General features: G+C 42.7%; 1 protein-coding gene and 1 long non-coding RNA gene across 4 annotated transcripts in view; both read left to right on the top strand.

Moving 5' to 3' along the window:
- The window catches only part of LOC106584787 (protein phosphatase 1 regulatory subunit 12A), a 63,959-nt gene that overhangs the window by 7,913 nt on the left and 32,556 nt on the right, over positions 1-23,490 (top strand). The window contains exons 2-7 of the mRNA XM_045706202.1: positions 12,886-13,016; positions 13,646-13,764; positions 16,994-17,150; positions 18,256-18,400; positions 20,015-20,089; positions 22,241-22,326. Of these exons, the coding sequence (XP_045562158.1) occupies positions 12,886-13,016; positions 13,646-13,764; positions 16,994-17,150; positions 18,256-18,400; positions 20,015-20,089; positions 22,241-22,326 (713 nt within the window). The remainder of the gene's footprint in view (positions 1-12,885; positions 13,017-13,645; positions 13,765-16,993; positions 17,151-18,255; positions 18,401-20,014; positions 20,090-22,240; positions 22,327-23,490) is intronic.
- LOC123729862 (uncharacterized) lies at positions 1,185-6,438 on the top strand. 3 transcript variants are annotated; one of them, XR_006761539.1, is made up of 4 exons: positions 1,185-1,391; positions 1,777-1,907; positions 2,859-2,989; positions 5,942-6,118. It is a non-coding gene; the product is annotated as an uncharacterized lncRNA (long non-coding RNA). The 3 variants fall into 3 exon arrangements; XR_006761540.1 differs by lacking the exons at positions 1,185-1,391; positions 1,777-1,907; positions 2,859-2,989 and adding exons at positions 5,013-5,224; positions 5,530-5,563; positions 6,407-6,438 and having other exon boundaries at positions 5,942-6,072; XR_006761538.1 differs by lacking the exons at positions 1,185-1,391; positions 1,777-1,907; positions 2,859-2,989 and adding exons at positions 5,013-5,224; positions 5,530-5,563.

Here is a 23,490-nt window from a genome sequence, read left to right as displayed (position 1 = left end):
GTGTGAGATCAGGAGTTAATGGTTTAGGTGTTTATTGTGAGGTCAGGAGTTAATGGTTTAGGTGTTTAGTGTGAGATCAGGAGTTAATGGTTTAAGTGTTTAGTGTGAGATCAGGAGTTAATGGTTTAGGTGTTTAGTGTGAGATCAGGAGTTAATGGTTTAGGTGTTTAGTGTGAGGTCAGGAGTTAATGGTTTAGGTGTTTAGTGTGAGGAGTTAATGGTTTAGGTGTTTAGTGTGAGGAGTTAATGGTTTAGGTGTTTAGTGTGAGGTCAGGAGTTAATGGTTTAGGTGTTTAGTGTGAGATCAGGAGTTAATGGTTTAGGTGTTTAGTGTGAGGTCAGGAGTTAATGGTTTAGGTGTTTAGTGTGAGATCAGGAGTTAATGGTTTAGGTGTTTAGTGTGAGATCAGGAGTTAATGGTTTAGGTGTTTAGTGTGAGGTCAGGAGTTAATGGTTTAGGTGTTTAGTGTGAGATCAGGAGTTAATGGTTTAGGTGTTTAGTGTGAGAGAGTTAATGGTTTAGGTGTTTAGTGTGAGGTCAGGAGTTAATGGTTTAGGTGTTTAGTGTGAGATCAGGAGTTAATGGTTTAGGTGTTTAGTGTGAGATCAGGAGTTAATGGTTTAGGTGTTTAGTGTGAGGTCAGGAGTTAATGGTTTAGGTGTTTAGTGTGAGATCAGGAGTTAATGGTTTAGGTGTTTAGTGTGAGGAGTTAATGGTTTAGGTGTTTAGTGTGAGGAGTTAATGGTTTAGGTGTTTAGTGTGAGGTCAGGAGTTAATGGTTTAGGTGTTTAGTGTGAGATCAGGAGTTAATGGTTTAGGTGTTTAGTGTGAGGTCAGGAGTTAATGGTTTAGGTGTTTAGTGTGAGGAGTTAATGGTTTAGGTGTTTAGTGTGAGGAGTTAATGGTTTAAGTGTTTAGTGTGAGATCAGGAGTTAATGGTTTAGGTGTTTATTGTGAGGTCAGGAGTTAATGGTTTAGGTGTTTAGTGTGAGGAGTTAATGGTTTAGGTGTTTAGTGTGAGGAGTTAATGGTTTAGGTGTTTAGTGTGAGGAGTTAATGGTTTAGGTGTTTAGTGTGAGGTCAGGAGTTAATGGTTTAGGTGTTTAGTGTGAGGTCAGGAGTTAATGGTTTAGGTGTTTAGTGTGAGGAGTTAATGGTTTAGGTGTTTAGTGTGAGGTCAGGAGTTAATGGTTTAGGTGTTTAGTGTGAGATCAGGAGTTAATGGTTTAGGTGTTTAGTGTGAGGAGTTAATGGTTTAGGTGTTTAGTGTGAGGAGTTAATGGTTTAGGTGTTTGGTGTGAGATCAGGAGTTAATGCTTTAGGTGTTTGGTGTGAGATCAGGAGTTAATGGTTTAGGTGTTTAGTGTGAGGTCAGGAGTTAATGGTTTAGGTGTTTAGTGTGAGGTCAGGAGTTAATGGTTTAGGTGTTTAGTGTGAGGAGTTAATGGTTTAGGTGTTTAGTGTGAGTGGAGTTAATGGTTTAGGTGTTTAGTGTGAGATCAGGAGTTAATGGTTTAGGTGTTTAGTGTGAGGAGTTAATGGTTTAGGTGTTTAGTGTGAGATCAGGAGTTAATGGTTTAGGTGTTTAGTGTGAGATCAGGAGTTAATGGTTTAGGTGTTTAGTGTGAGGTCAGGAGTTAATGGTTTAGGTGTTTAGTGTGAGGAGTTAATGGTTTAGGTGTTTAGTGTGAGGTCAGGAGTTAATGGTTTAGGTGTTTAGTGTGAGGTCAGGAGTTAATGGTTTAGGTGTTTAGTGTGAGGAGTTAATGGTTTAGGTGTTTAGTGTGAGGAGTTAATGGTTTAGGTGTTTGGTGTGAGATCAGGAGTTAATGCTTTAGGTGTTTGGTGTGAGATCAGGAGTTAATGGTTTAGGTGTTTAGTGTGAGGTCAGGAGTTAATGGTTTAGGTGTTTAGTGTGAGGTCAGGAGTTAATGGTTTAGGTGTTTAGTGTGAGGAGTTAATGGTTTAGGTGTTTAGTGTGAGGAGTTAATGGTTTAGGTGTTTAGTGTGAGATCAGGAGTTAATGGTTTAGGTGTTTAGTGTGAGGAGTTAATGGTTTAGGTGTTTAGTGTGAGATCAGGAGTTAATGGTTTAGGTGTTTAGTGTGAGGTCAGGAGTTAATGGTTTAGGTGTATAGTGTGAGGAGTTAATGGTTTAGGTGTTTAGTGTGAGATCAGGAGTTAATGGTTTAGGTGTTTAGTGTGAGGAGTTAATGGTTTAGGTGTTTAGTGTGAGATCAGGAGTTAATGGTTTAGGTGTTTAGTGTGAGATCAGGAGTTAATGGTTTAGGTGTTTAGTGTGAGGAGTTAATGGTTTAGGTGTTTAGTGTGAAGAGTTAATGGTTTAGGTGTTTAGTGTGAGATCAGGAGTTAATGGTTTAGGTGTTTAGTGTGAGATCAGGAGTTAATGGTTTAGGTGTTTAGTGTGAGATCAGGAGTTAATGGTTTAGGTGTTTAGTGTGAGGAGTTAATGGTTTAGGTGTTTAGTGTGAGGAGTTAATGGTTTAAGTGTTTAGTGTGAGATCAGGAGTTAATGGTTTAGGTGTTTATTGTGAGGTCAGGAGTTAATGGTTTAGGTGTTTAGTGTGAGGAGTTAATGGTTTAGGTGTTTAGTGTGAGGAGTTAATGGTTTAGGTGTTTAGTGTGAGGAGTTAATGGTTTAGGTGTTTAGTGTGAGGTCAGGAGTTAATGGTTTAGGTGTTTAGTGTGAGGTCAGGAGTTAATGGTTTAGGTGTTTAGTGTGAGGTAGTTAATGGTTTAGGTGTTTAGTGTGAGGTCAGGAGTTAATGGTTTAGGTGTTTAGTGTGAGGTCAGGAGTTAATGGTTTAGGTGTTTAGTGTGAGGAGTTAATGGTTTAGGTGTTTAGTGTGAGGAGTTAATGGTTTAGGTGTTTGGTGTGAGATCAGGAGTTAATGCTTTAGGTGTTTGGTGTGAGATCAGGAGTTAATGGTTTAGGTGTTTAGTGTGAGGTCAGGAGTTAATGGTTTAGGTGTTTAGTGTGAGGTCAGGAGTTAATGGTTTAGGTGTTTAGTGTGAGGAGTTAATGGTTTAGGTGTTTAGTGTGAGGAGTTAATGGTTTAGGTGTTTAGTGTGAGGAGTTAATGGTTTAGGTGTTTAGTGTGAGATCAGGAGTTAATGGTTTAGGTGTTTAGTGTGAGGAGTTAATGGTTTAGGTGTTTAGTGTGAGATCAGGAGTTAATGGTTTAGGTGTTTAGTGTGAGGTCAGGAGTTAATGGTTTAGGTGTATAGTGTGAGGAGTTAATGGTTTAGGTGTTTAGTGTGAGATCAGGAGTTAATGGTTTAGGTGTTTAGTGTGAGGAGTTAATGGTTTAGGTGTTTAGTGTGAGATCAGGAGTTAATGGTTTAGGTGTTTAGTGTGAGGAGTTAATGGTTTAGGTGTTTAGTGTGAGATCAGGAGTTAATGGTTTAGGTGTTTAGTGTGAGGTCAGGAGTTAATGGTTTAGGTGTTTAGTGTGAGATCAGGAGTTAATGGTTTAGGTGTTTAGTGTGAGATCAGGAGTTAATGGTTTAGGTGTTTAGTGTGAGGTCAGGAGTTAATGGTTTAGGTGTTTAGTGTGAGGAGTTAATGGTTTAGGTGTTTAGTGTGAGGAGTTAATGGTTTAAGTGTTTAGTGTGAGATCAGGAGTTAATGGTTTAGGTGTTTATTGTGAGGTCAGGAGTTAATGGTTTAGGTGTTTATTGTGAGGTCAGGAGTTAATGGTTTAGGTGTTTAGTGTGAGGAGTTAATGGTTTAGGTGTTTAGTGTGAGGAGTTAATGGTTTAGGTGTTTAGTGTGAGGTCAGGAGTTAATGGTTTAGGTGTTTAGTGTGAGGAGTTAATGGTTTAGGTGTTTAGTGTGAGGAGTTAATGGTTTAGGTGTTTAGTGTGAGGAGTTAATGGTTTAGGTGTTTAGTGTGAGGTCAGGAGTTAATGGTTTAGGTGTTTAGTGTGAGGTCAGGAGTTAATGGTTTAGGTGTTTAGTGTGAGGAGTTAATGGTTTAGGTGTTTAGTGTGAGATCAGGAGTTAATGGTTTAGGTGTTTAGTGTGAGGTCAGGAGTTAATGGTTTAGGTGTTTAGTGTGAGATCAGGAGTTAATGGTTTAGGTGTTTAGTGTGAGATCAGGAGTTAATGGTTTAGGTGTTTAGTGTGAGGTCAGGAGTTAATGGTTTAGGTGTTTAGTGTGAGGAGTTAATGGTTTAGGTGTTTGGTGTGAGATCAGGAGTTAATGCTTTAGGTGTTTGGTGTGAGATCAGGAGTTAATGGTTTAGGTGTTTAGTGTGAGGTCAGGAGTTAATGGTTTAGGTGTTTAGTGTGAGGAGTTAATGGTTTAGGTGTTTAGTGTGAGGAGTTAATGGTTTAGGTGTTTAGTGTGAGGAGTTAATGGTTTAGGTGTTTAGTGTGAGGAGTTAATGGTTTAGGTGTTTAGTGTGAGGAGTTAATGGTTTAGGTGTTTAGTGTGAGGAGTTAATGGTTTAGGTGTTTAGTGTGAGATCAGGAGTTAATGGTTTAGGTGTTTAGTGTGAGGAGTTAATGGTTTAGGTGTTTAGTGTGAGATCAGGAGTTAATGGTTTAGGTGTTTAGTGTGAGGAGTTAATGGTTTAGGTGTTTAGTGTGAGATCAGGAGTTAATGGTTTAGGTGTTTAGTGTGAGGTCAGGAGTTAATGGTTTAGGTGTTTAGTGTGAGGAGTTAATGGTTTAAGTGTTTAGTGTGAGATCAGGAGTTAATGGTTTAGGTGTTTAGTGTGAGATCAGGAGTTAATGGTTTAGGTGTTTAGTGTGAGATCAGGAGTTAATGGTTTAGGTGTTTAGTGTGAGGAGTTAATGGTTTAGGTGTTTAGTGTGAGGTCAGGAGTTAATGGTTTAGGTGTTTAGTGTGAGGAGTTAATGGTTTAGGTGTTTAGTGTGAGGTCAGGAGTTAATGGTTTAGGTGTTTAGTGTGAGGTCAGGAGTTAATGGTTTAGGTGTTTAGTGTGAGGAGTTAATGGTTTAGGTGTTTAGTGTGAGGTCAGGAGTTAATGGTTTAGGTGTTTAGTGTGAGGTCAGGAGTTAATGGTTTAGGTGTTTAGTGTGAGGAGTTAATGGTTTAGGTGTTTAGTGTGAGGTCAGGAGTTAATGGTTTAGGTGTTTGGTGTGAGATCAGGAGTTAATGCTTTAGGTGTTTGGTGTGAGATCAGGAGTTAATGGTTTAGGTGTTTAGTGTGAGGTCAGGAGTTAATGGTTTAGGTGTTTAGTGTGAGGAGTTAATGGTTTAGGTGTTTAGTGTGAGGAGTTAATGGTTTAGGTGTTTAGTGTGAGGAGTTAATGGTTTAGGTGTTTAGTGTGAGGAGTTAATGGTTTAGGTGTTTAGTGTGAGGAGTTAATGGTTTAGGTGTTTAGTGTGAGATCAGGAGTTAATGGTTTAGGTGTTTAGTGTGAGGAGTTAATGGTTTAGGTGTTTAGTGTGAGATCAGGAGTTAATGGTTTAGGTGTTTAGTGTGAGGAGTTAATGGTTTAGGTGTTTAGTGTGAGATCAGGAGTTAATGGTTTAGGTGTTTAGTGTGAGGTCAGGAGTTAATGGTTTAGGTGTTTAGTGTGAGGAGTTAATGGTTTAAGTGTTTAGTGTGAGATCAGGAGTTAATGGTTTAGGTGTTTAGTGTGAGGAGTTAATGGTTTAGGTGTTTAGTGTGAGATCAGGAGTTAATGGTTTAGGTGTTTAGTGTGAGGAGTTAATGGTTTAGGTGTTTAGTGTGAGGAGTTAATGGTTTAGGTGTTTAGTGTGAGGTCAGGAGTTAATGGTTTAGGTGTTTAGTGTGAGGTCAGGAGTTAATGGTTTAGGTGTTTAGTGTGAGGAGTTAATGGTTTAGGTGTTTAGTGTGAGGTCAGGAGTTAATGGTTTAGGTGTTTAGTGTGAGGTCAGGAGTTAATGGTTTAGGTGTTTAGTGTGAGGAGTTAATGGTTTAGGTGTTTAGTGTGAGGAGTTAATGGTTTAGGTGTTTGGTGTGAGATCAGGAGTTAATGCTTTAGGTGTTTGGTGTGAGATCAGGAGTTAATGGTTTAGGTGTTTAGTGTGAGGTCAGGAGTTAATGGTTTAGGTGTTTAGTGTGAGGAGTTAATGGTTTAGGTGTTTAGTGTGAGGAGTTAATGGTTTAGGTGTTTAGTGTGAGGAGTTAATGGTTTAGGTGTTTAGTGTGAGGAGTTAATGGTTTAGGTGTTTAGTGTGAGGAGTTAATGGTTTAGGTGTTTAGTGTGAGGAGTTAATGGTTTAGGTGTTTAGTGTGAGATCAGGAGTTAATGGTTTAGGTGTTTAGTGTGAGGAGTTAATGGTTTAGGTGTTTAGTGTGAGATCAGGAGTTAATGGTTTAGGTGTTTAGTGTGAGGAGTTAATGGTTTAGGTGTTTAGTGTGAGATCAGGAGTTAATGGTTTAGGTGTTTAGTGTGAGGTCAGGAGTTAATGGTTTAGGTGTTTAGTGTGAGGAGTTAATGGTTTAAGTGTTTAGTGTGAGATCAGGAGTTAATGGTTTAGGTGTTTAGTGTGAGATCAGGAGTTAATGGTTTAGGTGTTTAGTGTGAGATCAGGAGTTAATGGTTTAGGTGTTTAGTGTGAGGTCAGGAGTTAATGGTTTAGGTGTTTAGTGTGAGATCAGGAGTTAATGGTTTAGGTGTTTAGTGTGAGATCAGGAGTTAATGGTTTAGGTGTTTAGTGTGAGGAGTTAATGGTTTAGGTGTTTAGTGTGAGATCAGGAGTTAATGGTTTAGGTGTTTAGTGTGAGGAGTTAATGGTTTAGGTGTTTAGTGTGAGGTCAGGAGTTAATGGTTTAGGTGTTTAGTGTGAGATCAGGAGTTAATGGTTTAGGTGTTTAGTGTGAGGTCAGGAGTTAATGGTTTAGGTGTTTAGTGTGAGGAGTTAATGGTTTAGGTGTTTAGTGTGAGGTCAGGAGTTAATGGTTTAGGTGTTTAGTGTGAGGAGTTAATGGTTTAGGTGTTTAGTGTGAGATCAGGAGTTAATGGTTTAGGTGTTTAGTGTGAGATCAGGAGTTAATGGTTTAGGTGTTTAGTGTGAGATCAGGAGTTAATGGTTTAGGTGTTTAGTGTGAGGAGTTAATGGTTTAGGTGTTTAGTGTGAGGAGTTAATGGTTTAGGTGTTTAGTGTGAGATCAGGAGTTAATGGTTTAGGTGTTTAGTGTGAGGTCAGGAGTTAATGGTTTAGGTGTTTAGTGTGAGGAGTTAATGGTTTAGGTGTTTAGTGTGAGCAGGAGTTAATGGTTTAGGTGTTTAGTGTGAGGAAGTTAATGGTTTAGGTGTTTAGTGTGAGGAGTTAATGGTTTAGGTGTTTAGTGTGAGGAGTTAATGGTTTAGGTGTTTAGTGTGAGGTCAGGAGTTAATGGTTTAGGTGTTTAGTGTGAGGAGTTAATGGTTTAGGTGTTTAGTGTGAGATCAGGAGTTAATGGTTTAGGTGTTTAGTGTGAGGTCAGGAGTTAATGGTTTAGGTGTTTAGTGTGAGGAGTTAATGGTTTAGGTGTTTAGTGTGAGATCAGGAGTTAATGGTTTAGGTGTTTAGTGTGAGATCAGGAGTTAATGGTTTAGGTGTTTAGTGTGAGGTCAGGAGTTAATGGTTTAGGTGTTTAGTGTGAGGAGTTAATGGTTTAGGTGTTTAGTGTGAGGAGTTAATGGTTTAGGTGTTTAGTGTGAGATCAGGAGTTAATGGTTTAGTTGTTTAGTGTGAGGTCAGGAGTTAATGGTTTAGGTGTTTAGTGTGAGGAGTTAATGGTTTAGGTGTTTAGTGTGAGGAGTTAATGGTTTAGGTGTTTAGTGTGAGGAGTTAATGGTTTAGGTGTTTAGTGTGAGGAGTTAATGGTTTAGGTGTTTAGTGTGAGGAGTTAATGGTTTAGGTGTTTAGTGTGAGGAGTTAATGGTTTAGGTGTTTAGTGTGAGGAGTTAATGGTTTAGGTGTTTAGTGTGAGGTCAGGAGTTAATGGTTTAGGTGTTTAGTGTGAGGTCAGGAGTTAATGGTTTAGGTGTTTAGTGTGAGATCAGGAGTTAATGGTTTAGGTGTTTAGTGTGAGATCAGGAGTTAATGGTTTAGGTGTTTAGTGTGAGGAGTTAATGGTTTAGGTGTTTAGTGTGAGGTCAGGAGTTAATGGTTTAGGTGTTTAGTGTGAGATCAGGAGTTAATGGTTTAGGTGTTTAGTGTGAGGTCAGGAGTTAATGGTTTAGGTGTTTAGTGTGAGGAGTTAATGGTTTAGGTGTTTAGTGTGAGGTCAGGAGTTAATGGTTTAGGTGTTTAGTGTGAGGAGTTAATGGTTTAGGTGTTTAGTGTGAGGAGTTAATGGTTTAGGTGTTTAGTGTGAGGTCAGGAGTTAATGGTTTAAGTGTTTAGTGTGAGGTCAGGAGTTAATGGTTTAGGTGTTTAGTGTGAGATCAGGAGTTAATGGTTTAGGTGTTTAGTGTGAGGTCAGGAGTTAATGGTTTAGGTGTTTAGTGTGAGATCAGGAGTTAATGGTTTAGGTGTTTAGTGTGAGGAGTTAATGGTTTAGGTGTTTAGTGTGAGGTCAGGAGTTAATGGTTTAGGTGTTTAGTGTGAGGTCAGGAGTTAATGGTTTAGGTGTTTAGTGTGAGGAGTTAATGGTTTAGGTGTTTAGTGTGAGATCAGGAGTTAATGGTTTAGGTGTTTAGTGTGAGGAGTTAATGGTTTAGGTGTTTAGTGTGAGATCAGGAGTTAATGGTTTAGGTGTTTAGTGTGAGATCAGGAGTTAATGGTTTAGGTGTTTAGTGTGAGATCAGGAGTTAATGGTTTAGGTGTTTAGTGTGAGGAGTTAATGGTTTAGGTGTTTAGTGTGAGATCAGGAGTTAATGGTTTAGGTGTTTAGTGTGAGGAGTTAATGGTTTAGGTGTTTAGTGTGAGGAGTTAATGGTTTAGGTGTTTAGTGTGAGGAGTTAATGGTTTAGGTGTTTAGTGTGAGATCAGGAGTTAATGGTTTAGGTGTTTAGTGTGAGGAGTTAATGGTTTAGGTGTTTAGTGTGAGGTCAGGAGTTAATGGTTTAGGTGTTTAGTGTGAGATCAGGAGTTAATGGTTTAAGTGTTTAGTGTGAGATCAGGAGTTAATGGTTTAGGTGTTTAGTGTGAGATCAGGAGTTAATGGTTTAGGTGTTTAGTGTGAGGTCAGGAGTTAATGGTTTAGGTGTTTAGTGTGAGATCAGGAGTTAATGGTTTAGGTGTTTAGTGTGAGATCAGGAGTTAATGGTTTAGGTGTTTAGTGTGAGGTCAGGAGTTAATGGTTTAGGTGTTTAGTGTGAGATCAGGAGTTAATGGTTTAGGTGTTTAGTGTGAGGTCAGGAGTTAATGGTTTAGGTGTTTAGTGTGAGGTCAGGAGTTAATGGTTTAGGTGTTTAGTGTGAGATCAGGAGTTAATGGTTTAGGTGTTTAGTGTGAGGTCAGGAGTTAATGGTTTAGGTGTTTAGTGTGAGGAGTTAATGGTTTAGGTGTTTAGTGTGAGGAGTTAATGGTTTAGGTGTTTATTGTGAGGTCAGGAGTTAATGGTTTAGGTGTTTAGTGTGAGGAGTTAATGGTTTAGGTGTTTAGTGTGAGGAGTTAATGGTTTAAGTGTTTAGTGTGAGATCAGGAGTTAATGGTTTAGGTGTTTATTGTGAGGTCAGGAGTTAATGGTTTAGGTGTTTAGTGTGAGGAGTTAATGGTTTAGGTGTTTAGTGTGAGGAGTTAATGGTTTAGGTGTTTATTGTGAGGTCAGGAGTTAATGGTTTAGGTGTTTAGTGTGAGGAGTTAATGGTTTAGGTGTTTAGTGTGAGATCAGGAGTTAATGGTTTAGGTGTTTAGTGTGAGGAGTTAATGGTTTAGGTGTTTAGTGTGAGGTCAGGAGTTAATGGTTTAGGTGTTTAGTGTGAGATCAGGAGTTAATGGTTTAGGTGTTTAGTGTGAGGTCAGGAGTTAATGGTTTAGGTGTTTAGTGTGAGGTCAGGAGTTAATGGTTTAGGTGTTTAGTGTGAGGTCAGGAGTTAATGGTTTAGGTGTTTAGTGTGAGGTCAGGAGTTACTGGTTTAGGTGTTTAGTGTGAGGTCAGGAGTTAATGGTTTAGGTGTTTAGTGTGAGGAGTTAATGGTTTAGGTGTTTAGTGTGAGGTCAGGAGTTAATGGTTTAGGTGTTTAGTGTGAGGTTGGGAGTTTCTACATTATACTGCTATCACATCATTGATAAGAGAGATTGTGGATGTGTCGCAGCTAGGCCATAATTCATGCTAGTTCTTCTGGCCCCAGTCTATCTATACAGGACAGATAAGGCATGGGTTGTTATTACCCATAGCGCAGTGCGATCTGGTCTCAACAACAACAACACCAGTTAGCTTTTAGATAAGTACTTGGACATAGGACTGTTAGGGTTGCGTCCCAAATCACACCCTGCATGCAATTTCCCCTGCAGATGGAAATTAACTACTGTATGGAGCTACATCTGGAGCTAAATTTGTTAGGCATGGTCTCTGACAAATAAACCAATGGATAAAAAATGGCCAAGCAACAATTAGACATGCTTCTCCTCTGTTATGAACCTTTTGGAATCAAATGTAAAATCTCTTTGTCACAGCTGTCTTTCTCCCAGGTGTGACAAACAGAATATCTCTGTCTACCTAGTACCTTCTACCCACAGACAAACAGAATATCTCTGTCTACCTAGTACCTTCTACCCACAGACAAACAGAATATCTCTGTCTACCTAGTACCTTCTACCCACAGACAAACAGAATATCTCTGTCTACCTAGTACCTTCTACCCACAGACAAACAGAATATCTCTGTCTACCTAGTACCTTCTACCCACAGACAAACAGAATATCTCTGTCTACCTAGTACCTTCTACCCACAGACAAACAGAATATCTCTGTCTACCTAGTACCTTCTACCCACAGACAAACAGAATATCTCTGTCTACCTTGTACCTTCTACCCACAGACAAACAGAATATCTCTGTCTACCTAGTACCTTCTACCCACAGACAAACAGAATATCTCTGTCTACCTAGTACCTTCTACCCACAGACAAACAGAATATCTCTGTCTACCTAGTACCTTCTACCCACAGACAAACAGAATATCTCTGTCTACCTAGTACCTTCTACCCACAGACAAACAGAATATCTCTGTCTACCTAGTACCTTCTACCCACAGACAAACAGAATATCTCTGTCTACCTAGTACCTTCTACCCACAGACAAACAGAATATCTCTGTCTACCTAGTACCTTCTACCCACAGACAAACAGAATATCTCTGTCTACCTAGTACCTTCTACCCACAGACAAACAGAATATCTCTGTCTACCTAGTACCTTCTACCCACAGACAAACAGAATATCTCTGTCTACCTAGTACCTTCTACCCACAGACAAACAGAATATCTCTGTCTACCTAGTACCTTCTACCCACAGACAAACAGAATATCTCTGTCTACCTAGTACCTTCTACCCACAGACAAACAGAATATCTCTGTCTACCTAGTACCTTCTACCCACAGACAAACAGAATATCTCTGTCTACCTAGTACCTTCTACCCACAGACAAACAGAATATCTCTGTCTACCTAGTACCTTCTACCCACAGACAAACACAGTTTTTATAAGTCTCTGTTATTTTATGAGCTACCTACACAAAGTCAGCTATCCAGGGGTGCCGTTAATGAAGTGGGCATTCTCCTGGATAGCTGGAAATAAAACAGAAACACTTACTCATGTCTGCCAAGTAGTCAGACTACTTCCCTACATAGTCAGACTGCTGCCCCACATAGTCAGACTGCTGCCCCACATAGTCAGACTGCTGCCCCACATAGTCAGACTGCTGCCCCACATAGTCAGACTGCTTCCCCACATAGTCAGACTGCTGCCCTACATAGTCAGACTGCTGCCCTACATAGTCAGACTGCTGCCCTACATAGTCAGACTGCTGCCCCACATAGTCAGACTGCTGCCCCACATAGTCAGACTGCTGCCCCACATAGTCAGACTGCTGCCCCACATAGTCAGACTGCTTCCCCACATAGTCAGACTGCTGCCCTACATAGTCAGACTGCTGCCCTACATAGTCAGACTGCTGCCCCACATAGTCAGACTGCTGCCCCACATAGTCAGACTGCTTCCCCACATAGTCAGACTGCTGCCCCACATAGTCAGACTGCTGCCCCACATAGTCAGACTGCTGGCCCACATAGTCAGACTGCTGCCCTACATAGTCCACGGTAGGCAGACTACAGCCCTACATAGTCCTCTGTAGGCAGACTTCTGCCCTACATAGTCAGACTTCTGCCCTACATAGTCCACATTAGTCCAGAAGAAGAAATATGCTAATTTGGCAGATTATTTTAATCCAAAGAGACACAAATGCAAACATTGATAGTGACTGTATTTATTCATCTTGGAGTTGAACCAACAACCCAGGTGTTTCTAGCACCATGCTCCAACCCACTTAGACATTGGAACCTCAAATATCTATGGCCAATCTACCTCAAATATCTATGGCCAATCTACCTCAAATATCTATGGCCAATCTCTAGGATGAGAAAGTGTTTTAATCAATGTGTAAAGATTCAGCGTTTGATCATGTGTCTCCTGTCCTGTCTGATTCAGCGTTTGATCATGTGTCTCCTGTCCTGTCTGATTCAGCGTTTGATCATGTGTCTCCTGTCCTGTCTGATTCAGCGTTTGATCATGTGTCTCCTGTCCTGTCTGATTCAGCGTTTGATCATGTGTCTCCTGTCCTGTCTGATTCAGCGTTTGATCATGTGTCTCCTGTCCTGTCTGATTCAGCGTTTGATCATGTGTCTCCTGTCCTGTCTGATTCAGCGTTTGATCATGTGTCTCCTGTCCTGTCTGATTCAGCGTTTGATCATGTGTCTCCTGTCTTCTCCAGGCGTGTATAGATGAGAATGCAGAGATGGTCCAGTTCCTGGTGGAGAGTGGGAGTGATGTGAACAGGGGGGACAATGAGGGATGGACTCCCCTCCACGCTGCTGCCTCCTGTGGGTTCATACAGATCACCAAGTGGGTCCTCTCTCTTCTCTAATGTTACATCATACATGTGTGTCTTCGTCCTGGGGACCCAAATGGATGCACATTATAGACCCCCCCCCAGCACTACACAGATGATTCCACTAATCAACTCATCATCAAGCCTTTGATTAGTGGAATCAGGTGTGTTTGTGTTAGGGCAAAACAACAACACACCCGTTTGTGTCCTCAACAACAGGATAAGAAACACTACTGAACTATACAATACATTGGTATAGATGTGATGCTGTGTAATGTTACTATACAATAGTACACCAAAATGTGTCCCTTTGAGTGTGTACTTGTAGCCTGATAGCTGATCGGTATCTGTTTGTGCTGAATAGCCAACTCCTGTGGTCATGGACACACCATTTGGCAGTAAATAGCATGACCATGAGAGGTAACATGTCAGTACTAACAGATCTACACAGCTGATGACCCTATCTGATGAACTCTAATACCGAGCTCCTTCTCTCTGTGTGCAAGTATACCTAGGAACCTTTCTGTGTAGACTAGGAACTGTTCTGTGCTTGGTGTAGGAACCGTTCTGTGTGTAGGAACCTTCCTGGGTTTGGGAACCGTTGTGTGTGTAGGAACCTTTATAATATGTGTGTATGTTGCAGGTACCTGATAGAGCACGGTGCACGTGTGGGAGCGGTGAACAGTGAAGGAGAGCTTCCTCTGGATGTTGCCACTGAGGATGCTATGGAGAGACTGCTGAAGGGAGAGATCAAGAAACAAGGTAGGAACTGTTATGTAGTGTCTATGTAGGCTACATTTGAAGAGAGAGATCTAGAAACATGATATGAACTGTTATGTAGTGTCTATGTAGGCTACATTTGAAGAGAGCTCTAGAAACATGTGAACTTATGTAGTGTCTATGTAGGCTACATTTGAAGAGAGAGATCTAGAAACATGATATGAACTGTTATGTAGTGTCTATGTAGGCTACATTTGAAGAGAGCTCTAGAAACATGTGAACTTATGTAGTGTCTATGTAGGCTACATTTGAAGAGAGAGATCTAGAAGCAGGGTAACTATGAATTGTTATTTAGTCTGGGTGTTCTATAACGTGGCTGCTGGACTGATGAAAACGTGTGGTGATGAGGTAGGACACACACACACAAGATCTCTCCATTACTGAGCTCTTTGTGCCAGACTGGTTAGTACAAGGTTTCAATCCAAGAGTGGATCTTCGTCTCTCAGGAGGCGAACCTACCGTCCTTAATACACAGTCCTTTATTAACACCTACCATCCTTAACACACAGTCCTTTATTAACACCTACCGTCCTTAATACACAGTCCTTTATTAACACCTACCATCCTTAATACACAGTCCTTTATTAACACCTACCATCCTTAACACACAGTCCTTTATTAACACCTACCATCCTTAATACACAGTCCTTTATTAACACCTACCATCCTTAATACACAGTCCTTTATTAACACCTACCGTCCTTAATACACAGTCCTTTATTAACACCTACCGTCCTTAACATACAGTCCTTTATTAACACCTACCATCCTTAATACACAGTCCTTTATTAACACCTACCATCCTTAATACACAGTCCTTTATTAACACCTACCATCCTTAATACACATTCCTTTATTAACACCTACCGTCCTTAACACACAGTCCTTTATTAACACCTACCGTCCTTAACACACAGTCCTTTATTAACACCTACCATCCTTAACACACAGTCCTTTATTAACACCCACCATCCTTAACACACAGTCCTTTATTAACACCCACCATCCTTAACACACAGTCCTTTATTAACACCTACCATCCTTAATACACAGTCCTTTATTAACACCCACCATCCTTAATACACAGTCCTTTATTAACACCTACCATCCTTAATACACAGTCCTTTATTAACACCTACCATCCTTAATACACAGTCCTTTATTAACACCTACCATCCTTAATACACAGTCCTTTATTAACACCTACCGTCCTTAACACACAGTCCTTTATTAACACCTACCGTCCTTAACACACAGTCCTTTATTAACACCTACCGTCCTTAACACACAGTCCTTTATTAACACCCACCGTCCTTAACACACAGTCCTTTATTAACACCCACCATCCTTAACACACAGTCCTTTATTAACACCCACCATCCTTAACACACAGTCCTTTATTAACACCCACCATCCTTAACACACAGTCCTTTATTAACACCTACCATCCTTAATACACAGTCCTTTATTAACACCTACCATCCTTAATACACAGTCCTTTATTAACACCCACCATCCTTAATACACAGTCCTTTATTAACACCTACCATCCTTAATACACAGTCCTTTATTAACACCCACCATCCTTAATACACAGTCCTTTATTAACACCTACCATCCTTAATACACAGTCCTTTATTAACACCTACCATCCTTAATACACAGTCCTTTATTAACACCTACCATCCTTAATACACAGTCCTTTATTAACACCTACCATCCTTAACACACAGTCCTTTATTAACACCCACCATCCTTAATACACAGTCCTTTATTAACACCCATCATCCTTAATACACAGTCCTTTATTAACACCTACCGTCCTTAACACACAGTCCTTTATTAACACCTACCGTCCTTAACACACAGTCCTTTATTAACACCTACCGTCCTTAACACACAGTCCTTTATTAACACCTACTGTCCTTAACACACAGTCCTTTATTAACACCCACCATCCTTAACACACAGTCCTTTATTAACACCTACCATCCTTAATACACAGTCCTTTATTAACACCTACCATCCTTAACACACAGTCCTTTATTAACACCCACCATCCTTAACACACAGTCCTTTATTAACACCTACCATCCTTAATACACAGTCCTTTATTAACACCTACCATCCTTAACACACAGTCCTTTATTAACACCCACCATCCTTAACACACAGTCCTTTATTAACACCTACCGTCCTTAACACACAGTCCTTTATTAACACCTACCATCCTTAACACACAGTCCTTTTGAAAAGCAGCATGTTTTCTCTGTTCATCATCTTCACCATCAGTTGTTTTAGGTTATGCAGGAGTTGTTATGTAACCATATCAACAGGCCTCGGAAAAGCACAGCACACGCTTTCCCTCTTCCTCAAAACACAATAACACCTGCTATTGAATTCCATGTCCTTGTGATATTGTGACATAACACAATCTCATTAGTGCTGCTGCCACCGCAATTGCTGTAATTTAAGTCATGGTTAGAATGACCACACCCTAAATAACCATAATAGGAATAATAACAATAATATATACCAGGAAAATATGGAAAAATATGTAATATTAGGTTTTTAGATGTATTATGTTGACAAATTGTCAGTGTTGATAATCGAAGGCAAAAGCTGGGGGATTACTACTGTTTTTTACAAGGTGACAAGTTCTGATTAACCATCATCGAATAATCTTTAAAAGGTATCGGTTTCTGTTAAATAAAAATTTTAGACCGACTCACCAACAGAGAATACACAGATTATTACTTGTCTTCTCTCAATGTAGCCTTTATTTAATCTCGTCTGTCTGTCTGTCTGTCTGTCTGTCTGTCTGTCTGTCTGTCTGTCTGTCTGTCTGTCTGTCTGTCTGTCTGTCTGTCTGTCTGTCTGTCTGTCTGTCTGTCTGTCTGTCTGTCTGTCTGTCTGTCTGTCTGTCTGTCTGTCTGTCTGTCTGTCTGTCTGTCTGTCTCTATCTCTCTCTCTCTCTCTCTCTCTCTCTCTCTCTCTCTCTCTCTCTCTCTCTCTCTCTCTCTCTCTCTCTCTCTCTCTCTCTCTCTCTCTATCTCTCTCTGTATCTCTGTATCTCTCTCTCTCTCTCTCTGTATCTCTCTCTGTATCTCTCTCTCTGTATCTCTCTCTCTGTATCTCTCTCTCTGTATCTCTCCGTGTGCGTCCATGCGAGTTTGTATCCCTAACTCTGTCCGTCTCTCTCTGTCCCCAGGGGTGGATGTAGATCTGGCGAGGAGGGAAGAGGAGCGGGTGATGCTGGCAGATGCCAACGCGGTGCTGGCAGGCAGTGGCATGCTGACACCTCACCCCAACACCAAGGCCACAGCGCTGCACGTGGCCGCGGCCAAGGGCTACATAGAAGTCATGAAGTGAGTCAGCTGCTAGTCGGCTGCTAGTCGGCTGCTAGTCGGGTGCTAGTTGGCTGCTAGTCGGCTGCTAGTCGGCTGCTAGTCGGCTGCTAGTCGGCTGCTAGTCGGCGAGTCAGGTGATAGTTAGTCGGTGATAGTCAGGTGCGAGTCGGGTGATGGCCAGTCAGTCGGGTGATGGCCAGTCAGTCGGGTGATGGCCAGTCAGTCGGGTGATGGCCAGTCAGTCGGGTGATGGCCAGTCAGTCGGGTGATGGCCAGTCAGTCGGGTGATGGCCAGTCAGTCGGGTGATGGCCAGTCAGTCGGGTGATGGCCAGTCAGTCGGGTGATGGCCAGGCTGCAGTCGGGTGATAGAGGCAAGGGAAGGCTCTCCAAACACGCATGCATTTCCAGCTTCAGTCAGAGTGCTCATTTGTTTTAGAGAGTGCTCATTTTAGACAACACCATTGGTCCTAAAGTGCAAACCCTTCTGATCTGGGACACGGCCAGAGGTAATAACATGAACTGGTGCCACTGTGTCTTTGGTCTATCTAATTTTGTACCACAGTAGAGCAGCAAACAGCTGCTGTTAGTCATCCTCTTGTCCTCGTGTCCTCCCGTCCTCTTGTCCTCCCGTCCTCTTGTCCTCCCGTCCTCTTGTCCTCCCGTCCTCTTGTCCTCCCGTCCTCGTGTCCTCCCGTCCTCTTGTCCTCGTGTCCTCCCGTCCTCTTGTCCTCCCGTCCTCTTGTCCTCATGTCCTCGTGTCCTCCCGTCCTCCCGTCCTCGTGTCTCGTGTCCTCCCATCCTCGTGTCCTCTTGTCTTCCTGTCCTCGTGTCCTCCCGTCCTCGTGTCCTCCCGTCCTCTTGTCCTCTTGTCCTCGTGTCCTCCCGTCCTCGTGTCCTCCCATCCTCGTGTCCTCTTGTCTTCCTGTCCTCGTGTCCTCGTGTCCTCATGTCCTCTTGTCCTCCCATCCTCGTGTCCTCCCGTCCTCTTGTCCTCCCATCCTCGTGTCCTCCTGTCCTGTTGTCCTCATGTCCTCTTGTCCTCCTCTCCTCCTGTTTGCTCTCTATCTATTCAACCTTCTCTCTCTCTCTCCCCTTCTCTCTCTCTCCCCCCCCCCACCACAGGGTCCTGCTCCAGTGTGGTCTGGATTTAGACAGTGGTGATGTGGATGGCTGGACAGCCCTGCACGCTGCGGCTCACTGGGGGCAGCAGGAGGTCTGTTCTCTGCTGGCTGACAACATGTGTGACATGGCTGCTCTCAACAACGTGGTGAGTGGGAGATGAGACACACACACTGATGTACACACACACACACACACACACACACACACACACTGATGTACACACACGCACACACACACACACACACACACACACTGATGTACACACACGCACACACACACACACACACACACTGATGTACACACACGCACACACACACACACACACACTGATGTACACACACGCACACACACACACTGATGTACACACACGCACACACACACACACACACACACACACTGATGTACACACACGCACACACACACACTGATGTACACACACGCACACACACACACTGATGTACGCACACACACACACACACACTGATGTACACACACGCACACACACACACTGATGTACACGCACACACACACACACACATGATGTACACACACACACACACACACACACACACACACTGATGTACACACACACACACAACACACACACACTGATGTACACACACACACACACATACACACACACACACACACACAGATGTACACACACACACACACACACCTGATGTACACACACACACACACACACACACACACTGATGTACACACACACACACACTGATGTACACACACACACACACACACACAGATGTACACACACACACACACACACACACACACACACACACACACACACACACACACACACATTGATGTACACACACACGCACACACACTGATGTACACACACACACACACACACTGATGTACTCCCACACACTGATGCACACACACACACACACGCTGATGTACTCACACACACACACACCACACACTGATGTACTCACACACGCACTGATGTACTCACACACACACACACACACACCACACACTGATGTACTCACACACACACCACACACTGATGTACTCACACACACACTGATGTACTCACACACACACACCACACACTGGTGTACTCACACACACACACACACACACACACACACACACACACACACACACACACACACACACACACACACACACACCACACACTGATGTACTCACACACGCACTGATGTACTCACACACACACACACACACCACTGATGTACTCACACACACACCACACACTGATGTACTCACACACACACTGATGTACTCACACACACACACCACACACTGGTGTACTCACACACACACACCACACACTGGTGTACTCACACACACACACACACACACACACACCACACACTGATGTACTCACACACGCACTGATGTACTCACACACGCACTGATGTACTCACACACACACACCACACACTGATGTACTCACACACACACACCACACACTGATGTACTCACACACACACACACCACACACTGATGTACTCACACACGCACTGATGTACTCACACACACACACCACACACTGATGTACTCACACAGAGAAGCTCAGTCCAGCAGAGTAACACCTCTACTACATACTGACTCAACAGGCATTGATAATGTAAACATCTCAAATGGCACCCTATTCCCTATATAGTGAAAAAAGTAGTGCACTATATAGGTAATAGGGTGCAATTTGGGACACTCTATGTTAAATGACATGTATTACAGTGAATGTTTGTCCTTGTTCCAGGGACAAACCCCAATAGAGGTAGCAGATGACACCCTAGTGGACACTCTGGAGGAGCTGACAAAGAAACAGAACGCTGTGAGTCCCTGTTTATGTCCCAAATGGCACCCTATTCCCTATTTGGGACGCTACCTCTATCTCTGAGTGACCTTATATAGCTAGAGTACATGATCTCTCTCTGTCTCTCACTTTCTCTCTGTCTCTCACTTCCTGTCTGTCTGTCTGTCTGTCTGTCTGTCTGTCTGTCTGTCTGTCTGTCTGTCTGTCTGTCTGTCTGTCTGTCTGTCTGTCTGTCTGTCTGTCTGTCTCTCTCAGCGTGCCATTGGTTGAATTCTTTCCCTATTTATGTCTCTATCCAAACAATGTGTTGACTTTTGACCTTTACTGTGTCTTCCTTGTCCTGTCCTACTGAAGTGTGTTGTGTTCTGTGTTTCATTGAAATTGCATAAATATACACTGCTCAAAAAAATAAAGGGAACACTTAAACAACACAATGTAACTCCAAGTCAATCACACTTCTGTGAAATCAAACTGTCCACTTAGGAAGCAACACTGATTGACAATACATTTCACATGCTGTTGTGCAAATGGAATAGACAACAGGTGGAAATTATAGGCAATTAGCAAGACACCCCCAATAAAGGAGTGGTTCTGCAGGTGGTGACCACAGGCCACTTCTCAGTTCCTATGCTTCCTGGCTGATGTTTTGGTGCTTTCACTCTAGTGGTAGCATGAGACGGAGTCTACAACCCACACAAGTGGCTCAGGTAGTGTAGCTGATCCAGGATGGCACATCAATGCGAGCTGTGGCAAGAAGGTTTGCTGTGTCTGTCAGCGTAGTGTCCAGAGCATGGAGGCGCTACCAGGAGACAGGCCAGTACATCAGGAGACGTGGAGGAGGCCGTAGGAGGGCAACAACCCAGAAGCAGGACCGCTACCACCGCCTTTGTGCAAGGAGGAGCAGGAGGAGCACTGCCAGAGCCCTGCAAAATGACCTCCAGCAGGCCACAAATGTGCATGTGTCTGCTCAAACGGTCAGAAACAGACTCCATGAGGGTGGTATGAGGGCCCGACGTCCACAGGTGGGGGTTGTGCTTACAGCCCAACACCGTGCAGGACGTTTGGCATTTGCCAGAGAACACCAAGATTGGCAAATTCGCCACTGGCGCCCTGTGCTCTTCACAGATGAAAGCAGGTTCACACTGAGCACGTGACAGACGTGACAGAGAAAACGTTCTGCTGCCTGCAACATCCTCCAGCATGACCGGTTTGGCGGTGGGTCAGTCATGGTGTGGGGTGGCATTTCTTTGGGGGGCCGCACAGCCCTCCATGTGCTCGCCAGAGGTAGCCTGACTGCCATTAGGTACCGAGATGAGATCCTCAGACCCCTTGTGAGACCATATGCTGGTGCGGTTGGCCCTGGGTTCCTCCTAATGCAAGACAATGCTAGACCTCATGTGGCTGGAGTGTGTCAGCAGTTCCTGCAAGAGGAAGGCATTGATGCTAAGGACTGGCCCGCCCGTTCCCCAGACCTGAATCCAATTGAGCACATCTGTGACATCATGTCTCGCTCCATCCACCAACGCAACGTTGCACACAGACTGTCCAGGAGTTGGCGGATGCTTTAGTCCAGGTCTGGGAGGAGATCCCTCAGGAGACCATCCGCCACCTCATCAGGAGCATGCCCAGGCGTTGTAGGGAGGTCATACAGGCACGTGGAGGCCACACACACTACTGAGCCTCATTTTGACTTGTTTTAAGGACATTACATCAAAGTTGGATCAGCCTGTAGTGTGGTTTTCCACTTAAATTTTGAGTGTGACTCCAAATCCAGACCTCCATGGGTTGATAAATTGGATTTCCAGTGATTATTTTTGTGTGATTTTGTTGTCAGCACATTCAACTATGTAAAGAAAAAAGTATTTAATAAGATTATTTCTTTCATTCAGATCTAGGATGTGTTGTTTAAGTGTTCCCTTTATTTTTTTGAGCAATATATATATATAATATATATATATATATATATATATATATAGGGGAGTGACTAGAGGAGGCTGGTAATGTAGTACATAATTATTAGTACATAATGTACTACATTACCAGCCTACTGACCCGTCTCTTACTGCCTGACCAAGTTACTCCCATATATATATATATATAAATTGTTTATCAATGTATATATCTCTGTATAGCTCTTCCTGTGTATTTACTTTGTATCTCTCTCTGTAGTTGCGTACAGAGAAAGCCAAGCTGTCCCAGCCTGCGGTCATTGAAACCAGTCCTTCTATCAATATGGCACCAGTTAGACCACGCAGGTCAGTGCCCCAGCATGTCTCTGTTACTGACCCGTCTCTGTTACTGACCCGTCTCTGTTACTGCCTGACCCGTCTCTCTTACTGCCTGACCCGTCTCTCTTACTGCCTGACCCGTCTCTCTTACTGCCTGACCCGTCTCTCTTACTGCCTGACCCGTCTCTCTTACTGCCTGACCCGTCTCTCTTACTGCCTGACCCGTCTCTCTTACTAACCCGTCTCTCTTACTGACCTGTCTCTCTTACTAACCCGTCTCTCTTACTGACCTGTCTCTCTTACTAACCCGTCTCTTACTGACTGACCCTTCTATTACTGACCCAGGAATCACTGATTCTGAACCACACAGCATTAGTTAGCACATCTTTCTACCAACAGAATGATGTAACCTGAATCAGACATGATGTACTACATTACCAGCCTACTGACCTGAACCAGACATAATGTACTACATTACCAGCCTACTGACCTGAACCAGACATGATGTAGTAGATTACCAGCCTACTGACCTGAACCAGACATAATGTACTACATTACCAGCCTACTGACCTGAACCAGACATAATGTACTACATTACCAGCCTACTGACCTGAACCAGACATAATGTTACTACATTACCAGCCTACTGACCTGAACCAGACATAATGTACTACATTACCAGCCTACTGACCTGAACCAGACATGATGTACTACCTTACCATTCTACTGACCTGAACCAGACATGATGTACTACATTACCAGCCTAATGTGTTACTGACCTGAACCAGACATGATGTACTACATTACCAGCCTACTGACCTGAACCAGACATAATGTACTACATTACCAGCCTAATGTGTTACTGACCTGAACCAGACATAATGTACTACATTACCAGCCTACTGACCTGAACCAGACATGATGTACTACATTACCAGCCTAATGTGTTACTGACCTGAACCAGACATGATGTACTACATTACCAACCTACTGACCTGAACCAGACATGATGTACTACATTACCAGCCTACTGACCTGAACCAGACATAATGTACTACATTACCAGCCTACTGACCTGAACCAGACATGATGTACTACATTACCAGCCTAATGTGTTACTGACCTGAACCAGACATAATGTTACTACATTACCAGCCTACTGACCTGAACCAGATATAATGTACTACATTA

The sequence above is a fragment of the Salmo salar genome, chromosome ssa23 (genome assembly GCF_905237065.1).
Source record: "Salmo salar chromosome ssa23, Ssal_v3.1, whole genome shotgun sequence".
Classification (NCBI taxonomy): domain Eukaryota; kingdom Metazoa; phylum Chordata; class Actinopteri; order Salmoniformes; family Salmonidae; genus Salmo; species Salmo salar.
The sequence above is the reverse complement of the archived record's forward strand: the minus strand, read 5'-3'. Positions and strand labels throughout refer to the sequence as shown.